General features: G+C 41.1%; 1 protein-coding gene across 1 annotated transcript in view; it reads left to right on the forward strand.

Annotated features, from left to right (window-relative positions):
* The window catches only part of nell2a (neural EGFL like 2a), an 83184-nt gene extending 68506 nt beyond the window's left edge, over positions 1 to 14678 (forward strand). Inside the window, exons 16-20 of the mRNA XM_071493850.1 lie at positions 1361 to 1501; positions 3871 to 4064; positions 7690 to 7866; positions 11052 to 11276; positions 13888 to 14678. Coding sequence (XP_071349951.1) covers positions 1361 to 1501; positions 3871 to 4064; positions 7690 to 7866; positions 11052 to 11276; positions 13888 to 13929 — 779 coding nt within the window. The 3' untranslated portion in view covers positions 13930 to 14678. The remainder of the gene's footprint in view (positions 1 to 1360; positions 1502 to 3870; positions 4065 to 7689; positions 7867 to 11051; positions 11277 to 13887) is intronic.
* The last annotated feature ends 5724 nt before the right edge of the window (positions 14679 to 20402 follow it).

The following is a 20402-nucleotide window of genomic DNA, read 5'->3' on the forward strand; positions in this document are numbered from 1 at the left end:
GAGCGCTTGCTGATCCTGACCGGTGTGGAAAACAGAAAAAAAAAATTTATATGCTGTAGGTTTTTTGTTTTTTTTTAGCAAACCTGCAGCTGACTCAGACAAATGCGGATAATTTTTAAATAGATAAGGCCTTAATCTGCGGGACATTTGATCAACGGTTAATCTGCTGCAGAAATTCTATTAAAAGGCTGAGGGCTCATTAGCCAATAGATCTTAATCCCATTACTGCCTGGGCGGTGGGGGACCATGAGCCCGTCTGTCTGTCGCTCTGTGGGGGATACTGTTGCAGGCAGTCGTAGAGAAGGTCAGACACGGCACACTGCCATTTTCATAATGAGAGCAGAGCATCATGCATCATGCACAATCATAAAAAAGCCATCAGTGGCTATGCAGACACATTTAATCACAGAGCATGTCTGGGCCTAACATATTTAGCCCTACTGTGTAATAACAGGCTTTATTTCCTCTCTGGTGTGGGCCTGGCCCTTAGTTTAATTAAATATAATCTGAAATGTCATAGTGATCTTTTCCTCTGTGCACATTAGGCTCATTGTTCACAATTATATGGGACTGTTCTTGGTTGATGTTTTACGGGAAAGTTGCAGAGTTGAACGTTGGCCTGTTGTGAACAGAAAGGAAACAAGGAAACAGATAAAAAGAGACAAATTGAGATGGATGGAGCAAAAAAAAAAAAAAAAAAACCCAAAACAGTTGGAGTCTTCTATTAAAGACACGAGCTACAGAAGGAGGCAGAGTCAGGGATATTTCTAAGTGGAGCTCTGTGAGAACAAGTATCAGCTCTGTCTATTGACATCCACCCACAGGCTGTGGTAGAAGATGTGTCAAGGCCTTTCGCTGAGCTTCTTCACATGTCACCTCATAGGAACTCTTTATGTCCAAGCAAAGTTCAATAAAAGTGTGCGCACACCTCCGAATTTATTTGTGTGCCTGCATGTGTTGGAGGATTGTGTAGGACTTTTCCTGGCATTTTTAAAATACAAGCCTGTTACATCCCTGACTTCTCAGAATAGCCTTTTTTATATTAGATTCATTCATTCATTCCCTGCTATCTTTTATTGATGCAGATGTCCTTCTCTGGCTATGCAACTATCCTTGATCAATAAATCCTATGGACTAGATTCACTCAAATGCTAGACACGTTGTTTTATCAATTATGAATCAGTCAATGTTGAATATGCCTACCAGGCAAGAATGGAGCTCAATACCCCATTCACTGTAAGGAGCATATTTTGAAACCAACATGATACTGATTGTGCATGGCTCTCCTCTCCTCTCCTCTCCTCTCCTCTCCTCTCCTCTCCTCTCCTCTCCTCTCCTCTCCTCTTCCCCCTCCCCTCAGATATTGATGAGTGTGCCGACGGCTTTGTCGAGTGTGATAGTAAATCCACTTGTGTCAACTTGCCCGGCTGGTACCACTGTGAGTGCCGTGATGGCTACCATGACAACGGCTTGTTTTCTGCCAATGGGGAATCATGTGTAGGTGAGTGGCCCACCTTTGTTTTCTTCGCACAAATATGTAAAATATGCTGAAGAAAAGTTCAGCTTTAAATATTGCAACTTTGCTAAGAATTATTTTTTTTCACATTTGACACCAAGACGCCCAAAAAAACACGCAACAAAACATTTGTAATGTAACACATGTAAAGCACAGTTTCATCGGTAGAATCTAAGTCATACAGTGAACACATCTGTTTCACGTATAAGGCATATTATTTCACTTGTGAATTTATCACATGTCAAACTGCATTTTACATATTTAGATCATATCATATATCAAATTAAAACAGCAGACATTTCAGGAATGTTTCATGTTATGAAAAATTATTTTAACCCATTCAGACCTAAGGCGCCCTCTAAAAAAAACTTTCTTAAACCTAAGCACTGTTGGAAAACAACCTCCTAAACCCTGAGGGTTTTCTGTAAAACTTGAGGTTCACTAAAACCTTTATAGCTCAGCCTCTGAAGCAGATAGAAACATGAAATTTGAGAGATTACACCTTTGACTTTTATTGTAAATCATTGGCTTTGCCTCTGAAACCTTATATGGTTGGAAAAATAAGCGCATTTGTCAAGATCCTCAGTTCAGTTCAACCTTTTTACGGTTTATTGATTTTCTTTTTCTTTAAAGTTGATGAACATTAGGGTAAAGATGATGATTTACAATAAAAACCAAAGGTTTAAGTTCTGAAATGGTTTTTAATTTCATGTGTCTATCTGCTTCAGAGGCTGAGAAATAAAGGTTTTAGTGACAGCGCTGCATCAGGTGAATCTTTACCTCTCGCTAGTGGGGATACTGGCTCACCAATCCTCCTGCTCCCCCTCCTCCTCTATGATTCTTCTAAGGCATTGTTTTTGTTGTTTTCATCCAGGTAACAGCAGCAATCTTCTTCAGTACCGCTCCCCTCGCTCAGGTCATTTTCCCTTGTCCGTACTACATCTTTAAAAACTTTTTTGTGAGCTAAAACTGCCAAAAATACAAATGAAAACATTTCCCATAATGGATTTTGTCTTCCTGACACGAATTTCAGCAAATTACAATGCATTTCATCAGTCACATTAAAAATGATGTAATCATATACATATACGTGCGTCTCATCCAGTCTTAAAGGAAGAAGCACGTTGACATTGCATCTTGTCTTAATGGGTTAAACAGAAATTATTTCTTTACTCTTTTATTTTCCAGGATGGTTTATCTCCATACATGTTTGATACATTTAAACATTTAATTGTGCCTAAAATGTACATTTTTAAATATGTCTGAACTTTTGAAGTGGTGATGCCACAAACATCTGCTCAACAAGATACAAGACCTACCTTGTTAATAATTTTTTTTACCTCAGATTTTCAAGTTCTTTCACCCAAATGAAGATTAAACTCTGGTTCATACCTTTTAGTATTAAAAGAATATGGTCTTTTTTGCATCCTATAGCTCCACAATGTCCCATTAATGGAAAACGTCCCCCTAATTTTCCATTGAATGGATTTTAATTGTACATCTTCTTCTCCTCACAGTTTTCCCTTTGATTTCTGGCTTCAGAATTGAGAAATTAAAGTTACAAAAGCAAGCACTGAAAACGGTGTCTTTTAATTAACCACAGCTTTGTTGAAATATGTGAGTCACGCTCCACCTAAACTCGTCTTTTATAAGATGTTTTGTTACACTTGTGTAAGTAATGGTATGATGGGATAGGTATGTCATTATCAGTGTGTTTTTCTCCTGAAACATCAGCTTTATTTTTGCAGCCTGTTCATTTTCTGGAACCGTCTCTGTGATACAGCCTGTCAGGAGAAGTGTCACCTGTCAAAATGGAAACCCTCAATCTACAGTAACATTGAAGCATTGCCTTCAACAATAGTGCTAGCGCTGCTCCACTCGTTGACCTCAACGTGGCTGTCAGTTTGAGTTGGGAGAGGCAGGCGAAAAAAAGCACATTAAAGGCGCTCTCAAAAAACCGAACCTGTCTGCGTCTAACAAAGCAAAGTTATAATTTGAGCAAAAGTGGGTTTCTGGGTTACATTACAGTTGTATACTGTATGTTTTCCCCAAGATTCGGAAAATGTTGTTGTTGTATTTTACAGTTGCATTTGACGCCCCGACACTGTTGTGTTGAGCAACTTACAGGTGCAGAGAGCAGGTCAGTGTTTTGTTCAAGACAGAAAACTGCATGTCAGCTCACTGACACGTTGAATTTGTAACCATATTGTGACAGGACAGGCTCTTTTACCTTGGCTCCGTGTTACTAAAACAACATTACCAGGCTCGTAATAAAAAAATCCTCAAGTCATGCAGAAACTGTGTTATCTGTACAGAGCATATGTATGATGTCATCTTTTTTGTGCTCTGCGCAGACATTAATGAATGCAAGACGGGGAGGAACACCTGTGCCAACGACACTGTGTGCTTCAACCTGGAGGGAGGCTATGACTGCCGGTGCCCCCACGGGCACAACTGCACAGGCGACTGTATCCATGACAACAAGGTCAAGCACAGTGGGCAGATCTGGGTGCTGGACAGCGATAGGTGCTCAGTGTGCTCCTGCCAGGTAAGAAACAGAGGGAGATGGACACTGAGAACATTGAGACAAAGAAAGCTGACAGAGAAATACCAAGACAGACAAAGAGTAACAAAGCAGAGGTACAGTATATGGGTTAGTTGTAACAGACAGGGACAGACAAGTGGAACAAAGCACAACAAAGCAAGTGTGCACCTCCTCTTCCCCATGAATGATGACATCTCCCACAGGGCCAATCAGCAAAAAATGTCACCTTGTCTTGTCCTGTGAACACACTGCTCCACTTTAACCAATCACTGATATTTTGGAAAATGCTCAAGCATAGTGGTGCAGTGGATGATTCGTTTAATTTGACTGAAGTCACGACAATCACATGTTCAATTGTTGTGGAACATTCTCAAGGTCAAATATGGTAACCCTCATGTGTTCATTTACACCTAGTTGATCTTTGAAGGGGTGTTCACAATGTGGCTTCCAAAATCCAAAATTTCCTTGGTGAATGCTGTTTCATTCACTTCTTCTCTGGAAAAATCGACATCGCAGTGTGCACTCTGCTACATGATTAAGGGGATGGTGTGACCGCTTGCTCTTAAAGCTGCACGAACCAACATTTTAAATGTGTCTGAGGTCTGATGGGGTCACATGCAGTGACAAACGTACAGAAAATTATTATTATTATCAAGTTTGCAGCCCCCATGTGCCCAGCAGATAAATGGTGAACATAGTGGAGCAGAGGTAAAAGGAGTGAATAGGTGGCCAAAGACATAATGCTAAATGAATGCTAATGCCGCTGCATGTCTGGATCTGTAAATAGGAAACGGTTTGTTAACAAATTCACCTCGGAAAAAGTTGATAATACATCAGTAAGTAATGATATTTTCAGTTAAACATTTTATTACAAGTAGTGGCACAATGCATCAGGCTCGTCTAGTCCACTGTGTTAGCTTGTAGCTAGTGAGCTAGTTTCTGCTACTGCCTATGTAGCAATGAAACTGTCACATATAAAATGACACGAGTGAATAAACAAAAACATACAGTAGGGGCAAGCAGTGCCCTCACATGTAATCCAGTTCTACTCACAATAAGAATAGACTGTGCCAGTCACCCCTTATCCTTTGTATAAATAAGGAGATGTAAAGATTCAATGCAGATTGAATCACTGGTATAAAAAAAACAAACAAACCCTGATGTGACAGTGTTGTTGACAGTGACAGTGATGCCATAGTGGTGAGGAATTTAATTAAAGTGCATGAGCTGTATGTGGTGATTTTTAAAGGTCTAGCAGTGACTCAGGCTTTTGATGTAGCCGTTTTGATTGATTTCTGACATCGGAGTGACAAAGCATTTGGGAATAGTTGGTCCAGAAAACTCATTCCATCATCCCAAAAACATTTTTCCTTCACAATTATCAGGTCACGGACCAGTCATACTTTGCATTTCAGCTTTTCACTCAACCTAATGCCAAGTGTCTGGCAGTAGTGGAAGGTGATTATAGTGGATTAGTGTCGGTAGTGAATGATCAAGCAGCAAATTATTCATTTGATTACAAAGGACCAGGGCAGAAATGGCTCCCTAATTAAATGAGTCATATTAATTGATTTGAGAGATGGAGGAGCTGCCTGTCAAAATTAGTCGTATTGAGCGGTTGAAGGAGCAGAGGAGTAAACATGTTATTGTTTTGGAGGTGGGTGGACACAGCTGGATATTAGATGGAGAGCTGACGGTGAAACCAAGGTCAAACATCACAGAGAAGACAAAGACTGCGTGGTGTCCAGACTGAGGTCATGCAATATGCAAATACTTCATTGTTTCAGTCTGCTTGGAGCAGCAGACGGGTGGGGTTGCCCGCATCAGTGCATTTGTCAGCGGGGTCCCTAATTTTTCAGACATTTCAAAAATTAAAATACTCTTAATTAATTGGTGTGAAAAAAAAATCAATTTACTGAAACTCTAGGTATCATTGCATTTCATGGGCACTGAAGTGGTCCAGAATCCTAAATGAGGCGTCAACAAATTTATAACTATGCACACTGAACAACCTGCATATTTAAATCAATTAGCTCTAATCCATTTCGTAAATATTTCTTTGAATACTTGAATACTCATGAATACTTATTTTAATATATACTACCTTACTTTGGGTTTTAGGTTTTAGTTGTAGCTGGCTCTGGTCATAACATAGATTTCTTTAAAAATATGCTACATATATTTTTATTGAACTTTTATTTAACCAGAAAAGCCTCATTGACATGAACATCTTCAAAAGTATCCCGGCTAAAATAGGCAGCGAAAATGCTGACAAACAGACAACACACAGTATGTCACAGGATCAGAACTGAGATCATCATCAAAATTAAGATTACCAATAAAAATCATTAAACTGTGGGCACAGGTTTAAGCTACCAAATATACTGTAACTAGAGTAAGTCATGTCATTCCACATCTCTCTACTTTAAAGCGTCTGATAGAGGCGTAAAAATGTCCTTAAGAATAAATTCATAATCAATCAATATTTTTATTATTTTTATTTTGGGATTTTTTTAAAATCAATTTTACTTCATGCTGAAGTGAGGACTCATCTGAGTAATGTGTGGTAGGAAGAACTTATGACGGGACCATGTGATTATTAATGGATGCTGTAGGGATCAATATAATCACTGACACTAGACTCACAACATATGCTGAAGACAACAGAGCCCTAAATGTCATAGAAACAGTGTGAGCATTTACTCTTCCTGTTTGTGAGTAGTAGTGACCTAATGGAGAATCAATATAAAGGCAACAGGTAGAACTTGTTCCTATCTTCATTCTTTGCCTGCTGTATATCCTGGAACTGTAGTATTATGTCTGCTGGCCTGAAAATAATGATTATCTTAATCATCAACTGATCTGTCAAATATTTTCTCATAAAATGTCGGAAAAAACTAAAGAATGTCCATCTCAGTTTCTCAAACCCCAAACTGATATATTCAAATGTCTCATTTTGTCTGACTATGGCTCCAAAACCCAAAGATGTGTAGGTTTAAGATCATAGAGGACCAAGAAAACCGGCAAATATTCACACCTGAGAGGCTGGAACCAAAGAATTTGGGGCATATTTGCTTTTTAAAACATTACTAATCGTTTATCTGTGGTGTCTGATTAATCGTTTTCATGTGTCTGCCCAGCATTGTGCCTGAAATAAACATCACTATTTTTCATTTCCTTTATGGCTTACACAGTTACTCATAAAAGTAGCAACAGCAGTGAGCAGGAGAGAAATATGTGACAAAAATTGAATTCAGACCCACAGTGGCTCTCATATGTGGAAGGCAACTTAAATCACTGAGACAACAAGACAGCAAAGTAGCACTTCTTCAAACACTACGCTGATGAACAGGAACCCCCGAAGAACTGCTGTTCATCAGTATTCAGAATATATATCTCAGTGTTGGTGTGTCTCATCTATAGTATGAGCTGAGACAGATTAACCATGAAGCACTGCTTCAAAACAGTAGCTGGCGATGGGCTGCAGAGCCTTTGGTACAATATTTACGAACAACATACATGTTTAATGAGCCCATTAAACAAATGGAATGGTCTATGCGTGCATGTGCATAACTGTGCGCTCATGCCAGTGTGCAGCCCCATGTTCAGTGTTTAATTTTGCTCTCAGGCCGGCCAAGTCATGTGCCGCAGGATGGTGTGCGACTGCGACAACCCCAACGCCGACCTGTTCTGCTGCCCCGAGTGCGACCCTCGACTGAGCAGCCAGTGTCTGCACCAGAACGGCCTGCTCACCTACGGCAGCGGGGACACGTGGGTGGAGAACTGCCAGCAGTGCCAGTGCCTGGTGAGTAGCGACGTGTACATTAACCCCCTCCTACCCCTCCACCTCACGTTTCTGAAATCTACATGGCAGGAATTTAGTCAGTGCTTAAATCCCGAGCCATTTGCGGTGAGAGTGAAAACATAAGCATTCACTGCTGAGCCACAGAGCCCACACAAAAAAAACAAACGTCTCTGTGGAAATGCTCAGAGATGAGAGAAGTTTTGTGGCCAGAGAGGGGGAGTGATTAAGAGGTGAATAGGAAGGCTGCGGAGAGGAGAAAATGAAGATTGGTTTTCATCTCGCGGCAGGAGAAAAGGGGAGGGAGTGATTAGTGAGATTTTAAAGAATTCAAAAGGGCCCTCTGCACTGGTCTCTGCTGTGATGGAATTATACTTTTTTTTTTTTTTTGAAGGGTACTTCCAAGGTTAAGAGAACAGGATAAAATGTGTGTGTGTGTCTCTACGAGTGGGAGGGTGTCACAGTGTGTGTGTGTGTGCGCCATCTGCGTGTGCTTTGAGAAGCTCGTACAAAGTGTGTGCTTTTGTTGATTGATGAGTTATTTGCTGTCTCCGTGGCGTGGAGCGTCCTCTGCGTGCAATCCTATTTCTCATACTAAAACAAAATAACATTTGTGTTCACCGCATGAATATTTCACAGTGAGATATATGCACTGTTTTCTTCGTGTTGACATCTTCTGCCGTGTTTACGCCGTGCTGCTGTTCGCGTTCAGTGTTTCCCTATCAGATTGACGAAAACAGTAAATCCTTCGACCCATGACGCCCCTCCCACCAAATAGCTATATGCACATGAAATGCAAATGTCAGGTTTTACATTCTACCCCACTGTCCTGTCTCACTCACACTCAGCTGTAACACACACCCACACCAGTGTCACCCCCTCTGTTCAAGTGACTCACAAATCATCTTGACTCCGGATCTCAGACAAGCACTTTACAAGTCCTTTTTCTTTTTTTATCTGCTTTTTGTTACTTTTAAAGATCAGTCATACTTGTAGCTCATATAAGTTGGCTCCAGTCTGACAGATTTATGGTCTGAGCAGCAACAGCAATGCCATTTCTTTCCTCCCCTCTTGCCATTGTAATGCTGTCCTGATGCTCGGACCTGAGGGCTGCTTTTTTGGATTTCTCACAGCAAACCATCATAGCAGAGCTCGAAAATCACTGCTCAGCTGAGAGGCAGCACAGTCGGCTGAAAATGGGTTCGCTCTGCTTCACTCTCACCGAAGCTCCTGCTCGCTATAGGCACTTATATATGTTGACACAAGCAGACGCAAACACATTTGAGAACAAGGGGCACATCTGTTGCGGCAACAGGCAAACACACACACATATAGACAGTGTACAAACATGAGTATGTACATCGGATACACATGTACACACGCTTGAGAATGTAGGCGCACCTGTCACGGTGGCAGCATGTACTCATCCTTTCATAAACCCGTGCATACGTAAAGACAGACATAAAATACACTCACTTAAAGATGCACAGAGACGAAAAGACATGCAAAGCAAAGGACCACCAGCCACTGGGTATAAAGAGAGAGCACTTGAAAGAAGGCTGCTCCGCGATACCATACAGGGACTCCAGTGGCGTGACAGGGACGTGAAATGAACCTTGAATGCTCCTACACTTAACAGAGCCTTGGCTGTCCAAGCTCAGCAGGGGCCTTAAAATACACAGTGACAGCAGGCAGATGGGCAAAACATTCTCTCAAGACCAAGATGTGAATCCCTCTCTGCGAGCCGTGCAGTCATTTGAAATCAAGAATGTGGCCTTTGCAGACTGTGCACACATTGGCCACTTGTGATTTGCTATCTTGTTAAATCGCCAGAAGATCAAAAAAAAGCACTGAGTTCCTTAGCCATAGGTTGTACTTCAGGTCGAGGCACATAAAAGAAGGAGCGTGATCGTTGCTGGCTAATTCCCAGGCAAAGATAAATGTCACCACTTTTGAATATCCTGGAGGCATTTTGTTACAGCAAATCCTTACATCTGTCTGTGTAAAGGCAACGAGATTAAATTGCAAAGAGATACCGTGGACAGTGAATGCAAATTCAGATTTAAATTATACCCTTCAGAAATATCACAAAGAAATGAAAGAGCAGCTTCAGTTTTCACTTTGATCAAGTTAACACGCCACACTGTCCTGTGTGAAAGGCAAATAAAAGCTGATTGTATGGCAAATCTCTTCCTCCTTTGTGATCATAGGCCACATCTGCATAAACAGACAAAGACGACAGTGTCCCTTATCGCAGTGTGGGACAGATACCTGAGGCTGCATTCAATCCCTCCCTCTGGCTACAGGCAAAGAGTACCACTCTGGGGGATTTCCCACTTCAAATGTTTACACACTACATGGAGGCGGGGAGTGGGCATTAGCACGGCGTGAGCCTGTGCTTCATAGCCAGGCTAATTTACAACAACATTTCTGAAATGCTGAACCACACAATTTTCAGTGATATTAAATATCCCCTGTGGGACACTTGCATCAAGCCCTTTGTAACATAATGTGTGTGTGTGTGTGTGTGTGTGTGTGTGTGTGTGTGTGTGTGTGTGTGTGTTCCTTTCGTGCGCCTTGCGTGTTTAAACATATAAAGCCTGAGCTCATATTTCATTTTCCAGTTAGGTGTTAAGCAGAAATGCTCATGGATGACAGTGTAGAAAAAGAAGAAGAAGAAAGGGGTCAGGCCAGAAAGATGTAACATACAGTAGGCGAGATGTGTCAGTATTGCCAAAATATATGTTTTCTCACTAGAAGACGGCAGCAGGAGGAATCCAATAAGGCTTTCTGTGCTGAAAGTTTGCTGGGAGATTAATATTGGAACAACAATAAGAGAGGGGGACTAGAACAAGTCAATTAAAAAGCTGGAGCATTTACCTCCACTGTCTGAAAAAAAATAGCTGACTGTGTTGGAAGATTGCTCTGCTCATCTATATTTTCTAGGTACCTTAACAACTTTTTTTTTTTTTTTTTTTTTAATCAAGTGGGGACGCTCCCTCTGGCATGCAAACACAAAGCGTCAGGAGAAATATGTGTATTTGCATGAGTAATTTGTCAAGGCATGGAAAATGCAATAGTGCCTTGGCAGAGATCACTCTGAACCTTCTCTCCTCTTCTCTCTTTCTCTCTCTCTCTCTCTGTCTGTCTGTCCATCACAAACTCTCTCCCTCTCTCTGCCTTTACAGCAGGGGCAGGTGGACTGCTGGCCTCTGCCGTGCCCGCCCGTGGACTGTGAGTTTACCGTGGTGCCTGAGGGCGAGTGCTGTCCCCGCTGTGTCACCGACCCCTGCCAGGCCGACACCATCCGCAACGACATCACCAAGACGTGCATGGACGAGCACAACATCTCACGCTTCAGCGGCTCCTCCTGGATTAAACACGGCACTGAGTGCACCCTGTGCCAGTGCAAGGTAAGGTGCCAGCCCTGCCAGCAGCCTTGAGCCAGCAAATCATAGCTCACCTATTGAGAACCCTGGCTTAGTGCTTTTGGGAAAAAAAAAGAGTACTCTGTGGTTCAGACCTTGCAATGTGGAGGCAATTTGTGTGTCTTTAACACCTCACGGCTGTATTTATTACACATGGTGATAAATATGTCTGGAGGTGTCGGTGCAGCTGTTTGTGTGCTGACACTGATCTGCACACAAACCTTATGCTCACTGAAAAGACACATTTCACCAAATTTAAAAGAGCAGAGATAGAAGGCAGCAAAAATAGAGAAAGAGCTTAATGAAATGAGAAACCAACGTATTTAGTTTAACTAAAACACACAATTCAACATGATAGTGATTGCCTCCAGAGAGAAACTCTGATATTCATACACTGAGGATGTGACAGCTGCTGTTTTTTGTTCAAAACCATAATAAAGAGCAGAGAAGACAAGAAGTAAGATATGATGTTCCATTTGAGAATTATTCAGTTTCAAATGTCCAAGTGTAATATTATTAGTGATCACTGATTGTTTACCATGTCCCATTTCCTAGCAAGAAGACTGTGGATGTTCTATCACTGCTCTTTGTTAAAGCAATAGTTTGACATTTTCTTGCTTTCTTGCAGCTACTGACATACAGATGGGTAACAAATTCAAAGATCAGTAGGACAATAACTAAAGTGACATCTGCATTTAGGTCTATGGGAAAGACGTCAGTAAATATGGTCGGATGTGGACAAAATTGATATGGTCAGATGAGTCTTCCTTCACCATATTCTCCACAAGTTAGTGTGCACATTTTTGGCGTAAACCAACCGATACAAGCCTCAGACTTTACTCCTACAGTGAGGGGATCTGATGGCTCTGTTATGCCGTGTGGGACATTTTGCTGGCATGGTTTGGATCCACTTATCCCACCATTTGCGTCACTGCAAATCAACACTGAGCGATCACCTGTATCTTATGATGAAACATTTCTATCCTGATGGGAGTGGTCTCTTCCAGGATGTCCATGCCCCCATCCATAGGGCACAAGGGGTCACTGAATGGTTTGACAAGTATGAAAATGAATCATATGCTATGGCCTTCACAGTCACCAGATCTCAGCCCAATTGAATACCTATGGGAGATTTAGGACCGACACATTAAACAGCACGCTCCACTATCATCATCTAAACACCAAGTGAGGGAATATCTGCTGGATGAATGGCGTTTATCCCTCCAGCAGAGTTCAGAGACTTAAAGCATCAATGTCGATGCACATGCTGTATGGCACGTGGTGACACGTCTGTATCTGTCTGCTAAATATAAAGATACAGACAGTTAGATTAGCTTAGCAGAAAGACCGGAACCGCTAACCTGGCGAACAGCAGCACCTCTAAAGCTCACTTATATTTCTCATTATATTAATACAAAAACCTAAGTGTAAAAATGATTGGAGATGTAACTACCTTAAGTCTCCCCTTGTTGCCTGGCAACCTCACAGTGATGACAAGACAGCTGTTTCCAGGCGTTACGCTAGGCTGTGTTAGCTGGGTGCTGGCTGTAACTCCCTATTTTACGGATATGAACGTGGCATCGATCTTCTCATCTCATTCTCAGCCGACAGTCAATAAGTATATTTCCCAGATTGTTGAATTATTCCTTTTAATAAAAATGAACTGAAACCTTGGACCAAGAGTAACCTGCACTGAGAAAACATCTGTCAGCCCCTTGTCTCTTGGCCTCTGGTTCAGTTACAGCAGGGAGTCACAGTCTGCTCTGTCCTCTGCACTGATTAAACAAGCAGACATGTTTGCATACACAGTACTTACAGGATATAGAGCTTCAGATCATCTATCCAGACAACTGAGACAAACTGGTAGAGCTGGTTCTAGTCAATCAGGTGGAGAAAGCTGCCCTCTGCAAGTTTTTGATGTGAGAGTTGTGGAGTTTTGTCGAACAAAATCCAGGCGACTATCCCCTTCATTACCAATTGTGAGTGTAAATTGTTTGTCTCAGCTTTAGGACTAATCCAACCAAGACTCACTGGCTTTCCAGAGTTTCTAGGATAACATATTCTCCCCCTGCCTGCCTGGCAATGATGTCCACATCTTAGACAAAAGACTGCAGACATCCTCATGGGACAAACCGATAAATATTCAAAGTCTTTATTCCATCTTTCAAAAAATGTCAAAGATTTACACTGAATTCAAATGCACGAATGCAGACTTAGTGTTTTGGAACAGTGCTTCTTCCACTGCAGTCTGTTTTATAGCATTCTGATTAGGTCCGTGTGGCGATCTGGTTTATACAGTTCTGTCCCTGCAAACCCATAGGGATCCAGGGAGTTTATCACTCCCCAAAGTTTAAAGTGGAATAACTCTGTGACCATTCGCATTGGTATTCTCAGTAGAATATCGCCTCCTTGGATCAGTAGGTGCTAAAATTATTCCCACAGCACTCCTAAATTCCAAACTCGGTCTGTATGCTGCAGCACCACCCCCACCTGAAAATATGATCTGCTGAGCTTCAAAAAGGGTTTTACCCAGGGTTAAAGTGTGATGATAATCTACTCATGTGTTTCTTTGCCTTCTCTGTCCTCTCATTTCCAGAATGGACACATCTGTTGCTCAGTGGATCCCATGTGCCTTTAGTCCTGGCAGATCTGAAGGCACCTGTACAGTGTTCTCCATGTAAAAAAAAAAAAAAAAGTAACACCACCCCTATGTCTCTTCACTGTCCTCCTTCACAGGTGTGGGTCAGATAGTGTTTGCATTGTTGGGATTTGATTTAGCCCGCTAAACCAGATGGATGGAGCTTACTAATCAGGATAACTCATGTTACATTGTCAGATAACAGACAAATGTACAAAATTAACCTTCAGGTACTTTCCACTGATTTCTAACTCTTACACTATATTCTACATGGTGAACTCCAACCATCTGGTACCTCCTTAAAAGTGTTCTTGCAAATACTCTGTGACCCGCGTCTGACTCCTTGACTCCTCTTTATACCAAATGCAAACCTATATCATACCAAACAGATGATGGACTACAGTTTCCTCAAACCCAATCTCTTCGTTCTGTCTCACCACCTAGTGTGAACCTTTAAGGATCACCATTTCCCACTCCAAGTCATTGCTACATGAATCTGTAAGATATTACTATTACTGGCATGACTGTGCTTGATGTCCAAACATTTTTGCTGATTTCTAAATTCTCGATGATGATGATAACTTAGGTAGAGTACAGGCAGTTAGCATAAGGTTTCGTTGCCACATTTATGAGTCGTCTATATTATGTGGTGCTTTGTAGCATTTTGTTCCATTTCTCTCTTTTGTAATTTTTCTTTCCAAGCTTGTTATTGTGTAATAGTGAAATAAAGTATTTCCATTTACATTTAATTCTTGTCTTATGACTTATGTATGAGTGTGATTTATTTGTATTCACTGTGTTTGGTGACTAAGTATTCATTTAATTAGCTACATCCATGTTGGCTTGAAGGTTGAGTTTAACAACTGACGAAACTCCATCTGCTCATGAAGCTCACACAGCTACTAAATGGACCTGGAGGTGAGATTATTTTTGTCAACTGCTGTTTCCTGGGTCAAGAGTGAGCTCTTAAACCTAATTTTTAAGCCAATGTGAGTACTATACACACACACACACACAAACACACACACATAAATATATATATATATATATATATATATGTATATATATCAGTCTGACATGTGCTGAGATCAACAATCAGCATTTCACCGTCCAATCGTCATCATTTTACAGCACCAGTAATGTAGAGAAAATTAATGTCTCTGTCTGGTCAAGAAATAAAGGAATATGCAGGTGTATTAATACAGGATATATATAGCCTTTGTAGTGCTGGTATATTTACAGTATATTTATTTAACTAGGTGGAAAGTAGCAAATTTACTCAAGTACTGTATTTAGGTAAGAATTTGTGGTATTTGTACTTTACTTGAGTATTTCTATTTCAACCTCTTTACACAATTTATAGAGGTAATATTTTACTTGTTACTTAACAAGTAACAATAAGGCAATAATGTATAATAGTGTAACACTCACATTTTGCTGCATTGTATACTTTAAGTACTTTTGCTGATACTTTCTACGTATTTTTTTGTAAGTGACGTGGATCTGAATATTTCTTCCTTATTTAGTACTAAATGCTATATAAATAATTGCATGCATGTTTAAAACAGTGTATGTTTTTTTAAGCATTATCAATATTTGTTAGCATGTGCTGAGATTGGAGATGTTGCCTCCCACTATCAGACACTAATGTGGGTGATATATAGTCTATGGCTGAAACTGTAAATTGAATGAGTAAAATCCAATTTATGGGTCTCATTGATCCAATGCTAGTTGCAGTGTACCATGATATGGACTTCAAATGTGGCCCCTTGTGTTGAATACAGTTCAACATCCACATATTGGGATGCAGAACGATGACTCTCCCGGTTGTAGCACACAGATTCCTCTCCTCCCTACTTTGTCCTGTGCCTCTGGAGATGGTAGTAATACTTGTATCGTAGAAGAGCACTTAAAGCTCCTAATATAATTATCTATCAGTTCACAGCAACAGACAAATGAGTTCAGTCTGGAGATGACTTTATTTCCCTGTGGAGCAGTCTCTCTCCTACCAACTGATTCCCTGACTCTACCTCGCAGCTGCTTACATTAACAAACACGCAGCGTAATAGGGTCTATTTATATTCCAGCACACTCTCCGCTCACTTGAGCTTTTTCTGCACCTCTCTCCCACCCAGAAAACTTTTTACCTTTGGTTATCATGACTCCGAACTCATCCCTGAGTTGAATAGGACAGGGGACAGTGGACAGTGGGCAGTTCACAGCGGCTGCTCATAGGTTGGCAAGGGCACCATCTGGCCTGCTTTGGTCCAGTGGCTTCTAGCTGGTGGTGGCATGAAGCCAGTGGGCACCTGAGTAGTGGTGGCGCAGCAGGGCAGACTGGTCCTCCAGCTGGCTCCTAAATGTCCAATTTTCCATGGCAGTGCTGAACCCTCTGCAACAGATGCTTGGACCCACGGGGAGTCCACTTCACTGCCTGTCCTATATTCCCCGTTAATGACCACACATATCATTGTGATTGTGGCTGGTGGAGCAAGGCGACAGAGAAAAGTCAGTTTTACTTAAGAGGAGAGTTTAAATTGATAAAATGCATTAACAAGCTATATTCCATGCCGTGGGCCAGTTTCTTTCAAGATTATTTCTGTCAAAGAAGGAATAGGAGCTTGCAGTTACTTTAAAGTATTAATATGTTTTGGCTCTCACCGTCTTTGCAGTAAGAACATGAAAATAACTTGGACATGTGAGGCTGAAAGCATTAACATGTCGAATATTTACATTTCATCACTGCAGTGTAAACTCTGTGTCTCCTGTGTATTTCTCAGTTTCCAGCAATATGTGCAGAATCGACTGAATGCACAAACATATTGAGCCTCAGCCAAAACACAAGAAGCCACTTTGAATTGGCACGTTTGTCTGTATGAAAAAACAAAATCATAGAGACAAGTGCAAATGTTCCACAGTCTATAGCTTTGTGATTTAACAGTGGCTGCAGATCAAACTTAATCAGGAACTGATTCACTGTCACACTGAAATACCAGTACGCTGGATATGAGAATAATATCCAAATATCTATTTGGAAAAAAAAAACAAACAAAAAAAACATTTTCATCAGTTCTCTCTAAATTTAATAGATTTCAACTCAAACTGTTCAGCAACTGTAGCTGTGACTTGGTATAACTAAACCACATCTGGGAGCCAGATGTTTGGTGGTACTGATGAACAGGATATGCTTTGCCAATTAGGCAAATTATACAAAAATAAAATGTGCTTCTTCTTTTATTGCCATTTACATCATGATATTATGTCATTAAAAATGCTGTGAATATTTTTGTTGGAGGACCTTGTAGTGATGTAAAAACCAGATTTGAGCATAGTAACATTAATTGGACAATGCACAGAAACTAGAAACTAGTTTTTCATAAAAATGTAGTTTTATAAACAGCAAGGTTCACTTGCTGTTTTTTGCTGGTGTTTCAACTGTATCACACACCCTTCCGCAGTGGCTGGAGGTGGTTCAGTTGTCGTGGAGATCTCAGTTGCCATGAAGATTGCAAACTCCATCCGCTGAGAAAGAGTGGAAAATGCAGCTAAAAGCTCAGGAGAGTCTCATAAGTGATCCTTGAGTTAAGAATTGAGTTAAGAAAAAAACACTACAATCTTCTAACTAATCTGACGATGCCAAAATGTTGATTTCTTCAGGGTCCTCCAATGAGATTTCAAAAAACAAGAACAAAATTTCAAGGAACACTCAAAGAAAATGTGTTTTTCATGTGAGGAATAGTAAGGCAGACATCATTATCACGAACCCTCGTCTGGGGATTCAGTCCGCCAAGCTGAGTTGTCGGATGTGTTGAGAGATTCATCCGACCCACATGTTCCCTTGTAAGTATCAGAGACCTGCAGAAGGAACTGGTGATGAATTCTGTTTCCAGAGTGGCCACTGGGGACCGAAACCATCTCGGGATTGGTGAAGGAACTGAGGGGGAAACCGACTAGCTGGCTGGGACTGACTGCACTGATAAATTTCACAGGGTCTCCCAGAGTCACGGAGCTGTCAGCATGGAGTGATGGGCCATGCCAGGACATGATGCACTGATCTAATTGGAGGATAGCTCAAAGACAGTAGAGGAGATTCCAGTTGATATGTAGCTGGCTTTCCTCCTCTGGGGGATTGTTCTGGTTTATATTTAGCTGTAGGTACAAAAGAAACAAGAACTAGTTTTTTCAAAACTAGTTCTTGTTTCTTTCCCAATTCTGTGGTGAAAGATATGTACAAACGGAAAACAGTAAATAATGTGACAAAAAAGTTTGAACCCAAAGACACGTAAAAAGAAATGTCTTAAAAATTTAATGACGAGCAGGGAGATATTGATCGTGAATGCTACGAACACGAATGCAACCACATTGAGGAAGCAGTCAATACAGCAGTAGCACAACATGAGCATCAGGATCCAACACCCCGCAAACATTTTTGAAACTCCAGTTTTGATGTGTTCTCTCAATTACTGCATGGTCCTCCAAAAATCAATGTCTCATTTCTCAGCTCAAAGGCAGACTTGGAAGAGGCCTCAGTCAAACAGCTAATACTGTGTGGCAATGAGAGATTTTCCAGACAAACAATGAGCTACTTGGTTTTCATACAGTAGGTATTTTTTCATATTTACCATTAAAAACAACTGCCTGACCTGCCGTCTTATTAAGGATTAATAATACCTCAGAAACACATTATCTAATAATGCAGTTACTCTATATGGCATTAACCTTACATCACTGTAGGGAATCTAGGAGTTATCTTTGATCAGGAGACGTCTTTTAACTCCCTCATAAAACAAACTTTAAGGACTACCTGTTTTCAATAACATTGCTCAAATCAGGCATATCCTGTCTCAAAGTATTTGTTACTTCTTGGCTGGATTATTGTAATTCCTTGTTATCAGGCTGCCCCAACAAGTCTCTGAAGATTCTCCAGCTGATGTAAAATGCTGCAGTGCGAGTTCTGACAAGAACTCAGAGAAGAGATTACATTTCTCCCATATTAGCTTCACTGCACAGGGTCCATGTAAAATACAGATTAGAATTTAAAATCCTCCTCCTCACCTGCGACGCCCTTGATGGTAGGGCACCATCATCTCTTAAAGAGCGCATTATCACCACTGCAACACTTGCACATGCTCCCAGAGTGCAGGCTGACTTGTGGTTCCTAGAGTTTCCACAGGTAGAATGGACTCCTCTCCTGTGGAACCATCTTCTGGTTTGGATCCAGGAGGCAGACACCCTCTCCATGTTTAAGAGAAGCCTTAAAACTTTCCTTTTTGATGAATCTCATAGTTAGGCCTGGTTCAGGCTTGCCTTGAACCATCACATAGTTATGCTGCTATAGGCCTAGACTACTGAGGAACATCCCATGAGGCACTGAGCTCCTCTCGCCTCCTCTCCCCCTCCATCTGTACGCATTCATCCCCTCTCCTCCTGTCGCTTTCTGCAAGTATTTCTGCCTCCAGAGCTGTAGAGTCTGGATGTGTGATTGCAAGCAATACCGCCCCCACGATCCTGCTCAACACCCACTGCTACAATCCTTATTATTATCATCACCATTATTATTGCTATTAATTACCATACATCTCTACGTGGAACTTACATTATGCTATGTTCTCTTTTCTCCTGCTTCCTCTTTAGCTGTCTCTCAATTCAATTCAGAAAGCCTTATTGCAATTCATGATAATTCATTAATCAGTATAGAATACATAAGTATAAAGAACAAGAAAATGGCAAAACAAACAAGCAAATGTGGGTGTGTGTGTGTGTGTGTTCCATATGCATTATAGGCTATGTCAAGATAATGACTTGTCACATTCAGCAATGTTGTTTTAATTATGTGGTTTGTGCCATGCAGTCACATATTATGCAGCTGAGTTTGCTGCGTGTCCCTCTCCTGTTGCTTTTCACTGTCACTGAGCTCTGTGAAGTTTGGTATAACAGATCGATTTCTTAAAGTATTCCACTCTGATAATATTAGATTTGTCACATTTCAAGAGGAAGTCAATCTCTGTCTCTACCTTACCTGTCGTGCAGTGAGGACTTCTTGTCTCGTCCTTTCTCTGTGGTCAGGCTATGGTTACTGAGACTGTCTGTGGTCATGGTCTGTCTCTGCTTTCTACCTCTGACAGTAAAGAGATACTCTGCCAATTTATATTCATGGTTTAGGGCCAGATATAGCAATTAGGTTTGTTTGTTGTTGGTTTGATTCCTCTAGTGTTCCAGACAGCCATCTTTGGTTAATTGAATAATTTGGTTTCATCTGATTGGTGGTTGGAAAGCAGTGCTAGCGTGAGGCTGATCAGTACTGGGGAGTTATTTGATCAGAGAGTCTTGGGACCAGCTGACAAAAGGGACTCTTATGGGGGGTTCATTTCTGGGGTTTGTAATGTCATAAATAGTATCATAAAGAGAACAGTCTAGACCTGCTCTGTCTGAAAAGTGCCCTGAGATAACCTCAATGATGATTTGGCACTAAA

This window comes from Trachinotus anak, unplaced genomic scaffold, assembly GCF_046630095.1.
Source record: "Trachinotus anak isolate AG129_WGS33_773 ecotype Australia unplaced genomic scaffold, CSIRO_AGI_Tana_v1 ptg000002l, whole genome shotgun sequence".
NCBI lineage: Eukaryota > Metazoa > Chordata > Actinopteri > Carangiformes > Carangidae > Trachinotus > Trachinotus anak.